This window comes from Folsomia candida, unplaced genomic scaffold (genome assembly GCF_002217175.1).
Source record: "Folsomia candida strain VU population unplaced genomic scaffold, ASM221717v1 Fcan01_Sc011, whole genome shotgun sequence".
In the NCBI taxonomy this organism is placed as follows: Eukaryota; Metazoa; Arthropoda; class Collembola; order Entomobryomorpha; family Isotomidae; genus Folsomia; species Folsomia candida.
In genome coordinates this window covers 3,673,648-3,685,603 of record NW_019091203.1, presented here as the reverse complement: position 1 = coordinate 3,685,603, position 11,956 = coordinate 3,673,648, and the positions used below count along the sequence as shown (strand labels likewise).

General features: G+C 36.5%; 1 protein-coding gene and 1 long non-coding RNA gene across 2 annotated transcripts; one reads left to right on the top strand and one right to left on the bottom strand.

Annotated features, from left to right (window-relative positions):
- Positions 1 to 4,262: 4,262 nt before the first annotated feature.
- On the bottom strand, positions 4,263 to 4,998 carry LOC118437058. Its single transcript, XM_035855833.1, has 2 exons — positions 4,683 to 4,998; positions 4,263 to 4,611 (listed from the first exon to the last, which is right to left on the bottom strand). Exons 1-2 carry the CDS (start codon positions 4,934 to 4,936, stop codon positions 4,368 to 4,370), a joined length of 498 nt encoding a protein of 165 aa, XP_035711726.1. The 5' UTR covers positions 4,937 to 4,998; the 3' UTR covers positions 4,263 to 4,367.
- Positions 4,999 to 6,760: 1,762 nt separating this feature from the next.
- On the top strand, positions 6,761 to 9,195 carry LOC118436896. The gene is made up of 2 exons (XR_004835765.1): positions 6,761 to 7,749; positions 9,028 to 9,195. It is a non-coding gene; the product is annotated as an uncharacterized LOC118436896 (long non-coding RNA).
- Positions 9,196 to 11,956: the final 2,761 nt, after the last annotated feature.

Sequence of the window (11,956 nt, the reverse complement as noted above, 5' to 3'; positions counted from 1 at the left end):
TGAATCCAACTTTTCCACGTGCACATAACCACACACGCCATATTAAGTAAATATTTTTCATAACCATTGAATTATATTGGAATATACATAGGCAGCTGATATTGTATGTAAAATCGACAACGTAGATATGAAAGACCATACTGAAAGACCAGCTTGTAAATATGTTTATACAAAGTATATGAAGGACCGTCCATAAATTACGTAACGCAAGAGGTATGGGGCGGGTGGGTCCCATGATATCGTGCCTACGTTACGCAGGTTAAAGGGAAGGAGGGGGTCCTAGAAAATCGTGATTTTTGCGTTACGTAATTTATGGACGGCCCCTAAGTTAAATATTCATATTGCTTTGGTGATCGCCAATGGACAAAATCTATATAAATTATTTATGCAATACCTCTGGCTTTATTCAATCTAACACGCAACGATGTTACCTTAAGAATCCAACCATTAAATAAAATTGTAATGTAGGCAACATATGTCAGTAATTAACTAATTGCGATTGGAAGGCTTTGTGCAAGATGTACGAAATCGATGTCCTTAGGTATTTATCGTATAAAGACCAGTATGTAAATATTTTGCACAGGCCGAATAAAAAAGGACCCGATCAGCAAGCAATATCAAAATGTAAAATTTTACATCATAATTCAAAAATTAGGCTTTGTATATTTTTAAATATTTAGAAATTGCGTGACAACCTCAAATTTTAATAGTTGGCGTAAATAATTTTGAAAATTTCATTAACGTAATTCAGAGTAAAAAAAATTACATTCCATTTTTGAAGCCGGTCAAAATTCTAAAAGCGGCAGGATTTTAAAAAATCCAGATTTAAATAAGATTTGTTTTTGGTTATTTTTATGGGTAACACATTTTTTGAAATGTTATCATCAAACTAAGATAACTTTGCATGGAAATCCACTGCTTTGTGATGTCCCTCAACTCCTTTTATTTATCGTAAAGGTTATTACACTATTTTATGCGAAGATAAATGAGCAGAAATAAATAATTTTCATATTACTTAAATGGAACAGCGACCCTGTTAAAAAGCACATAATGTGACATGTGACTCACATTTATACTCTGTACAGGTCTGGATTTAGTAATGCCTTGTTACCCTGTCGATAGTAGTATGGTTCGGAGTGGTATGTTTTTCATTACCACAACATTACTTCCTGCAATTACCTCGTCGGTGGCATAATACATAAATACACAAATGTAGATACTTCGGACAGCAATACTTAATACCAGTTTTATAAGAGTGAACGAATAACAATGTAAAGAAATATATTTCACATGCATTACATTATTCATGAAATTCACGTAACATGTATTTTAAGTCAGTGACCCTCCTCCACTAAAGAAATTCTTGATTGTCATCATGACAGATAAACTTCTAGCTAACTACATTATAAAGTCGCACATCCTGCTTAATTCATGCGAACTTATTTCATGCATATGTATTTAAAGATATTGTACACATTTGTGTTTCCTGTCCTCTCCAAAACACGATATCAAACTCAAAAATTTATAAAAACCAAGAACATTAAGGCTGCTATGTACATATGTAATATTTACTTTAAATAAATAGATTCTGGCCTACTCAATAAGTAACTACATATCAGCTTTTGCAAAGTTACTGAATCCGAATTATTTAAATGTTTCAACTCCGAGAAATCCGTAACATGACTTTGGTCCTATTTTTCCTTTTTCATCTCGCAATCTCCTCATCTGATATTGAATCATCAAATAATCCTCAGCAAGAAGTAGAGGAAGGAATCAACTCGATAAAATTTCGCTCGTCAAAATTTCTGCAAGCGGAGAAAATTAAGATATCCAATGACACCTCACGCCTTCTTCACTTGATTGAGCAACTCGATCGATCAACTCGTCGATCAGTATAAACACGTAGCAAACACAACGTTTATTCGAGGTATTTGAAATATTTGAGTAAGAAGGATGTTTTTAATCAATCTAGATTTTTTTATAATATCCAGGTTCTGAATTCACCTCAATTACCAACCTGTCAACATCCCTCATCCCAACATCCGGTTTCATAGATTCCGTCTTTCTCGCCTACATTAAACACCACAACCTGGTCATTCGTCCCGACGATATTTGGACTGCAATCCTAATCCAATATTCTTACTATGTAAACGCCCACGCGGAAGAGCTAAGATCTAAATTTGTCACGTTTAAAGGGACAAAGGCTCTAAACGTGTCATACCACCGTTCCGTTGACACCATCCCGATTGACGATTTTATTTCCAAAATCGTAACCAAAATTAGGAATCATACCCACCCCAACGTCACAAACTGGCTTTTTCCTAACTTCTCAACGACCACCCCACAAGATTCTGCCGTCGCTGGAGCAGCCATCATGGCAACAATGAAATCTTACTTTAAATACAATATGTTCGCCATTGCTTGCGGCATACCCGCCATCACGGTTAAAGGGAGTGGTAAAGATTGGCGCCAAATAAGGGACAAAATTTCTCTACTTCCCGCCTTCAGTCGGGAGAATGACACCCATATCGGGGCATGGTCGCACGATCTGGTCAAAGTTATTGATCAATTTATTACCGTAACGGAAACAAAAATTGTGGATTCTCCGTTCTGGGAGGGAATTGTGAAACATGGAAGTCGGCCTGAATGTGGTGGGACAACTTATATCAACGGATGGATTACGCTATTCAGCGTTTTTGATAGCGACGGTAGATGGCAGGTAGAGTCTTGGCGCGCCGAAAACTTCCAAAATAGTCGTGATTCTTGTCTTGCTAACGACACGCTAAAAAATAATTATGCAAACCTTTGGCCAACTTTGGAACTGTCTCAGTTAACCCCTGGAGTTGTGCGGGTGCCCATTGAGGTCCATGATGAATACGGTGGTGATGTCAAGAAGTATAACGCCGCCCTATTTGCGGGACATGTTGGGCATGCCGTGGCAAGCGATGGAGTCACATTGCAGCCGTTGGTAGGCTGGGGATTCGAGGTGGTTGGACGGGTGCCAAAATATTTGAAAGAATTCAGTGGAGCAGAGCGGATTCGGAAGGGATATTTGGAGGTTCATGTGGAACAAGATGCAATAGCTGATGAAGCATTTAACAAAGGGAGAAAGTATCTGGAATACAAATCTAGTAACGCTGCAGGAATGTCGGATCATATATTAACTCTTCTTTTATCAACTTCAATTTACTTTTCACGTTACTTGATTGAAATTGGTCAGTAAAATATGCATGGAATTAAAACTGTGGATTACTTTTATACCGAAAAAATTAGTTCGTATTAGTTAAGCTGGATAATGTCCTAATTTGAAAACCAAATTATTTGGATGATATCATTGTGTAATTCAATAATGCAAACTTTTTAATGTCTGAGTTAATAAAGTTATTGCTAATTGTAGAAAACCGCTGTATTTGCTTTAGAGGATTTGTTTAAGGCTAGCAATATCCGTCAAGAATGGCAATATTGCTCTCATTATGTTAATCGTAGTGGGTGATTGTGACCTTAAACTTATGTACATGTCTAAAAACAGTTACAAATTATAAATTACGAGAACAATTACAAATCGTTACATCATTTCTTTACTATGTCAACAAGAAACATACACCTACCCTTTTCTATGCTAAACGCATGTCTTAATTTCACTGCAATATCAACAATACTTATATGCACCTTGTAAAATGCAGTTTCTCCAAAAAAGCCCAAAATTGCGAACGGGATGAAAATCAGGTAGAGTTGAAAAGCCACAAAAAGGTTTTCCAACGCTCCTATGCTCTTCTGCTCAACGACGGGATGTTTTCGGATGTTTGCTTCATCCACGAATCTCCATAGAGCTGTGTACAGCTCGAAAAGTCCGTTGGCACTTAACCATTGCAAATTAATGTGTAGTGCTTCTGCCCCAAAGTATTTAAGTTCCCAGATAATGTTTTGCTTGTAAAATATTTCCTTTACTATGTTGCACGTGACGTTGGTATACTGACGTTTCAGGAAATACAAAACATGCTGTATTTCGTCGAATGTAGGATCGAAAGCGATGGCGTCGGCGAACACGGCTGCCCCAGAAAATTCCTTGTAGAAAGTGTGCTTCGGCAAAATTTCGATAAGAAAATGTTGGTGTTATTTAATATTTGTTTATTACCTAAACGAGCATTCGAGTAATACGATTATGTGAAGGTATGCCGGTTGTGAGTATTGCAATAAGTAATTCTGGCTAAATGTGTTCTTAAAAACTTCGAAATATTTAAGTGACATGCTCAATCAAATCGCTAAAATATGTATAAAGCACATTTTTTTAATTCGCTTTAGATATGTTGTTTCAGATCTAGCTGCATTTGACTTCGACAGATTTTCGTTTTTAAAAATTATTCGAATTATATACCTTCTTTCCATATGAAATCGTCCAATTTTCGTACAGATAAATTCCACCTCGTTATATTTCTTCTGTTCGACGAGACGTAGAATTTGAATCCAAATTCTTTCAATAGTTCGCGAATAGTTTGAATAACGTATTTTTCAAGCGGTGTCGTTATATCGGTGGTAATTATAGCGTCGTATGACGCGCTGACAGCAATCATCGCGACAATGCAAAGGAGCCCAAACCATGTAAGTTTTTTTCTGAAAATATAATATCTCACTTACAAAATCAATAGCTTAGAATTGACTAGAATTTTTTTATTGATTTCTACCCTTCAAGTACTGAAACCCTCAAAAATGCTATCGGAATATCGGAATACCCCCCTAGCTTGGTGACCCCCAGATACACAGAGAGAAGTATTGACGCAGTCCAAATCCAGGGGTCGATGATCGTGAAAAACTGTGAAATCTTTAAAGCCAAGAGGGGTGGATTTTTCTGACAGTAGAGTGCATAGTAGTCCAACGTCTTTTCGATGTGGTGTTTAACCCCGATATCTAGCCTTAAATTATTATAGGATTTCGACATGTTTAGAATTTTCTGAGAAAAATTATTACCACAAATTATGACAATTTCTTTCAAATGGAAAATTTCATCCTCTAAATGACGTAGTCGGGCAACCGATGGGAAGGTTAAGAATATATAAATATACAAGAAAATTCTATTTAGCACATTCTAAGAAACCCGGTAACTAAGTTATTACCAGGCGGAGTATCTATGTGACTCTACCGAATGGTAATTTATTATTATTGGGTGGTAGAAAATTAGTTACCAACTGGTAATATTTTTAAATTTGGCGACCGGGGTTACTGATATTACGGGTTTGATAACAAAATGTCTACCAGTCAATAATGAATTAATTACCATGCGGTAGACTCACATAGATATTCCACCTGGTAATAACTTAGTTACCGTAGAGTGTATATACCAAAATTTTCGGCGAAATTCAAACTTCGGTACGGTTACGGTATCAATTTTATTACTCAACCATGAAGAATTCGAATTTAACTTAAATTCTAGTTGCCACTTGCTGCACTTGAACGGGTTCCGCAATGTAGAACGATTTTGTATCACATGTTTTTTAAATTAATTTTTTTCTGTAACCTTAAATTTTCGTATCGATGTCCAACCCAGAGTTCTAAAAAATTTCTCTCGAACCAATCATCGACGCTGGGAAATATGAAGCAAGAAAGTAACGCCAACCTATCAACAGAATTTATTTGCAACAAAATTTTATATACCTAATTGCCACAAACGTAAAGTTTAACTTTCCCCGGAGGACTTGGAGTGGTCCATGCACGACGAAACATTTGGTCCCCGTGGATACGAAATAGCGATGATCTTCACAATCGGAATGTAGTAAGGAATACACCCAGGATTTAAGCATTGGCAATGCATACAAATTTTGGTTATTGTCCGACACTCGTCTCTCTTTGCGTAAGGCGTCCCTTGAAGGAAACATTGGGGTACCTTGAACCAGTGGCGGATAAAGCCAACTCGGGGCCCCTAGGTGGGGATTTTTTGTGATATGTAACGGTATTTAATATTCTTAACTATGTTTGATTTTGTAATATTTTGTTTCTGTTATTTTGTGTAGAATCTTTAGCACGCATAGTTTGTCAATTAAATTAAATTATGCGCTCTGACTTGATACGGGAAATGGCTTCCCTTAGAACTTCGATTGGCGACATTTTTTAATGTCTGGTAGTGCTATCGAACTAGGGTTGCCGCGGGTAACGGGTCGGGTACCCGTTACCCGCACGATTTTTGCGGGTACCCGTTATGTGCGGGTAGCGAGAACTACCCGCACGGGTAAAGGGTAGTTTAGTTTTTATTTAATTTTCGACATAAATCAGTTAACAAAGAAACTTAGCAGCAAGTTAAATAGTCCATTTATATACCAACAAAAGCGTCAATTTATTATTTTTCCATTTCAAAGTCATTTGCCAGCAACGAGCGTGTCTTTGCGGAAGCAACAGAAGCCAATGTCGACCTCAAATGCTTTTCACGTCCAGAAAATGCGGAGCAGTTACTCTTTCTCAAGGACACTGTCCTTGAGAAAAGGACGAGAAAGCGGGCCGGGTAACGGGGGCATTTTTGCTACCCGCGGCAACCCTATATCGAACTACCTATTTTAACTTCATAAAGAAAGTATTCAGTTTTCACTACGTTGCACCGCTCCCATAAATAAATTTAAGCCAGACAATATCGCTGTAGAAATGACTGAAGTTATTAGCGAAATTAAATTATTTACCTTTACTTTTAATCCTAACCACTTACATATTAACTAGCTATGAAATTTCTCTAGATTCTTGAGGAATTGGGCGTTAATTGGGAATCACCTCGAACTAGATTAAGACACCGATTAATATAATTTGTAATGAGGGCAACATAATTTTTTTGTGACAATTTTTGCCTGCGATTCCGCACACCTAGGGGTTCCAGTCCCGGGATTTTTCGGGATTTTATTCCCGGGAATTCCCGGGAAACGGGATCCCGAAATCCCGGGATTTGAAGAACTGAAATCCCGGGATTTCGGGATTTTTCAATTTGTCAATCAGAAGTGAAATTGCTTATAATTTACAATTTTAATAGTAGTTTTATATAATTTTCGGTTATATGATTGGTAAGAAAAAGTTTCGATGAGCATAACCAGTCAAAATTGATCCTGAACTCGAAAATTTAAATTTGAAACAATATTGATAGCCATATTTTTCGCACATTGATCTAAATTTTGTATTTAATTCGTAAGCAAAATTTTTAATACAAGATGGAACTTAAAATTTTCTAACTTCGATGTCAGATTTTAACTTGAGGCAACAAGAACACTTTATTTTCGGTATAATTATGGAATCTGAAATCAGTTATGCCAAAAAATACTAACACATTAGAAGTGATTTCGAATTTTAGTCGATGAATTTAAGGCTGAATGAAAGGCTTTTTGAAGGTAGTTCGTATATTTGAGCTTGAAATTTTTAAATTGCCAAATCCCATGTCCAATTGTAGTTTGTGAATAATGGTTCACAATTTAGGCCAAATAATACTGACGAACGTAAGTTTGTGCATTTCTGGTTAACATGCTAGCGAATCCTTGATTAATTATTTATGTTTTCTGGAATGAAATTATCAAACTTTTTCTCTCAAAAAAAGACGAAAATTGAGTATCACAATACATCGAAATTGTACATTTACTATGGCAGGCAAAACACTATAATCGCTAATTTGTATTGCTATCCTATATGCATTTTGTATAGGCCAGAAAGTAGCATACTTTATAATACTTATGCATGCACAAATCTCTAAAACACATCATTAGGTATGTAAATAAGTATTATAAATGAGTAAGAATTATAGGACTCGACAAAGACATCCAACGAGTATTTCAAAAGTGAAATTAAACTATTTTATTATGTTCACCTTATAAAAAGAAAAAAAATTGCAAAATATTTTAGGCGCCAAAATTTTCCCTGGGGAGTTATGAGACTTTTGGGATTTTAACGTGATGGCATAGGGAACAACTTATTTCAGGAACGGGTTGATGGAATTGCACAAAATTTTTCTCCTACACTCTTTGGATCAATACCTTGGTGCGTTCTTCGAATTGAGTCGAAATTCCAACTTTAAAGCCAAAAATTTTAATTTCGAAAAATTGGTTTTAGTTGTGACGCAAAAAGTATGGCGAAATGTTCGTCGATTGGATTTACCCCAATTTTTGATATGTTGCAGATCTTTGGTAGTAGATTAATAGTTCAATTACCCTAAACGTCGAAATCGACATGCGTGACCTTTTTCCGGGAGTCGAAAGGTCGCGATGTCAAAGGTCGCCGACCTTAATAAATGGGATATCGTTGGAAAGGTCTTGACGAGAGGATTCCGAAAATTTATACTTTGTGGGGTCTGGGACCACCCCCTGCAAAGCTAGAGCCAGGAGAATATTTTTGAGTTTTTCCCATTCGGGCTTCCGTGTTAGCTCCCTATCCACTGCTATGTTAAATTCTGGACAACTGCATATTTTCGTTCTTTGCCCTCTAGACTTGCATAGGGTCATCCCAGACCCCACAAAGTATATAGAATCCTCTCGTCAAGACCTTTCCAACGATATCCCATTTATTGAGGTCGGCGACCTTTGACATCGCGACCTTTCGACTCCCGGAAAAAGGTCACGCATGTCGATTTCGACGTTTAGGGTAATTGAACTATTAATCTACTACCAAAGATCTGCAACATATCAAAAATTGGGGTAAATCCAATCGACGAACATTTCGCCATACTTTTTGCGTCACAACTAAAACCAATTTTTCGAAATTAAAATTTTTGGCTTTAAAGTTGGAATTTCGACTCAATTCGAAGAACGCACCAAGGTATTGATCCAAAGAGTGTAGGAGAAAAATTTTGTGCAATTCCATCAACCCGTTCCTGAAATAAGTCGTTCCCTATGCCATCACTTTAAAATCCCAAAAGTCTCATAACTCCCCAGGGAAAATTTTGGCGCCTAAAATATTTTGCAATTTTTTTTCTTTTTATAAGGTGAACATAATAAAATAGTTTAATTTCACTTTTGAAATACTCGTTGGATATGTCTTTGTCGAGTCCTATAATTCTTACTCAAATATGCTCAGGCCAGGTACTTTTTATAGCCATGTACCTTTTTTTCCACCAAAATTGACTAATTTCAAGTTATATGGTAAGATTTGAATTTCGGGAAAAAATCCCGGGATTTGTCACGGCTAAAACCGGGATTCCCGATTCCCGGGATTTAAAAAATCGTCCGGGATTGGAATCCCTACGCACACCTTACAATGCACATGTCAGACATGTTTCGCACAGGGATCTTCTTGAAACCAGCACTAAAATATCAAGAAACTAAACAACAATTGGTGTGGAATTTGAGCACTTCTGCAGAATTCGCGAAATGGCGAAGGTTTTAAGTTTGCAAAAACGCGCATTTTCACCATGCGAAACTATACAGAGTTCACCTCTCCGCTTTACGATTTTCTCGTGCGCTTCTCTTCACCAGGTCATCAGTTTTCACATTTCGTCCAAAATTGAGTTTATTAATTTCTCAACCAAGTTCTCATCCAATTTACCATCTGTGGCTTTTAAATAATTTGCTAGCACTTTTTAATATTTAAAAATTCAAATAAGGTCTAATCTGTGGAATTTAAAAAAATTGGTTCAGCATATTGCATTCGATTTTTTTAAATTTCTTTCACAATGCGTATATTTGTAAACCTGTTTGAACATACAAAAACCGAATATACGAAGTCTCATGTGTGCTAAGGGCCAACATCATCACACAAATTCCTAAGATTTTTGTCATCAAAATCTTTAAACAACGCAATGCGAAAAATATGGAAAAATCGAATCCACTACTCAGCACAAATATTTTATTCCCTTCTGAATAAGAAGTTAAGTGAATTCATTTGAAATATTAAAAAGTGTAAACAAATTATTTAAGAATCACAGATGAAAAATCGGATGAGAACTTGGTTGGGAAATTAATAAACTCAATTTTGAACCAAAGGCGATAACCGGAGGCGAGAAGCGTAGGAGAATAGCAGAGAGGCGAACCCCGTTCGCTGGATGAAAATTCGCGTTTTTGCCAACTTCAAACGTTCGCCATTTTGCGAATTCTTCAGATGTGCTCAAGTGTCACACTAAATGTTGTTTGTGTTTAGTTCCTTGATATTTTAGTGCGGGTTTCATGAAGATCCGTGCGAAACATGTCTGACATGTGCATTGTTAGTAGTTTGATAATAAATTTGGGGGCCCCTTAACAGATATGGAGACTTTTTTCTAGCCAAATTTTCTGGAAATATAATTTTTGGCATATATTTCAAGAATCAGTTTTTGTCTAGAAAAAGTCTCACCTCTGTCGAGGGGCCCCCACATTTATTATCAAGCTAAGTATGCGACGCCAAGTGTGCAAAAATTGTGCGCAATCGCATGCAAAAATTGTTCGAACCCACAAAAACACCTTCCAAGATTAAATAATCTACACTGGAAATAACTCGGTTACGATTATACCCAGAATCGAAGATATATATTTAACTCTACCACTGACTGGTTATCAATTTACATACAACCGACCGGTGAGAAATTTATTCCAAATCGGCAATAAATAATCGTAACCGAATTACCTTCAGCATATATACATAAATACTTAAGCACCTACTTGTTGTTTCCCCAAACTACTTGTTATGCGAGTAAGTACTTAATAACAATTAATCTAACAATAATTTATCCGCAGTATCAGTGAATTTATTTTTCGAAACTCGTTGACCAAACTTTAAGTATAGCACACCACGCCGAACCCGGGGGCCCCCGCTACGCGGGGGCCCCTATGTCACACCTACCCCACATACCCTATTTATCCGCCACTGCCTTGAACCTCCCCATTCAGCGACCGAATTATTCCCCATTTCCTCAACGGGGTAAATCTTGTGGGATGTAGTACTCCGGTATGTACCCTGATCAGATCACCCCCAAATTTCAGCACTATTATATAAATTGGTGCATAAAAGGTGCATAAGTAGGGTAATAAATCACTCCTATGTTGGTTGGAGTTTGTAAATACCGCGTACATCACGACATTCCCGTGATACCCCCAATTCGACAGGTCATACAAGAACTCGGTAGGATTTCCAGATTCGTAAAATGCGACGATTTCGATGCAATTTGTCTTCCAGAAATGGAACGAATTAACTGGGACAGTGGAGGATAAATGTTTCACTACCAGACCGCTACGATGGGCGAAGGATAAGTGGTTATCGTACTGCATGGTTATGTAAGAGTGATTATTTTCTACATTTATCCTTAGACTAGACATCAGTAAACAGGTCGGATTATGTTCAAAATTTGTTATGGTTGAGGAAAAATGGATAGAAATCAGGAAACTAGAGGCAAAAATGTATTTCTTCATTTTGTCGCACAACTGATGAAACCATCTTTTAGGGTGTTTATGCAGGGCGAATTTAATGAGAAAAAATTGTCTTGCTAAGATGTTTTGGAATTTCTGGAACAAATTTAAAAAACTACGGCATTAAAAATGTGAATCTTTAAATGCATGTGTACAGAATTATCGCGTCCCTTATACTAACTAATCTTTAGATGGCATGTTTGAGGATAGAAACTTTCCACAACATTTGGCACATTACTTCTGACCACAAAAATTAGTTTAGTCTAATACATCCTGACATGGATGTTAAACCTGTTCCCTATATATATACATATATATTTAGTCTTGTTGAATTGGAAAAAATATTGACTTGCAAATATGTATATAAATTTGCGGAAATTTTGTTTTCTAAAAGTAATATGGTTGCATGTTCGTATGAATAAAAGTCAAAGTAATTGATTTCATAAATAATGCAAATGAGCTTTTTCCCGAAACGATTACGAAGACAGAATATTGTAAAACATTATATTGTACATTCAAGTCAAACTTAGCCTGCACAAATATGCAAATAAGTATGTGTCTTTATGTAAATGATTTTAGGATTTTATAAATTTTTATATTTCACTGACAAACTCTTTGGTTACAAATCT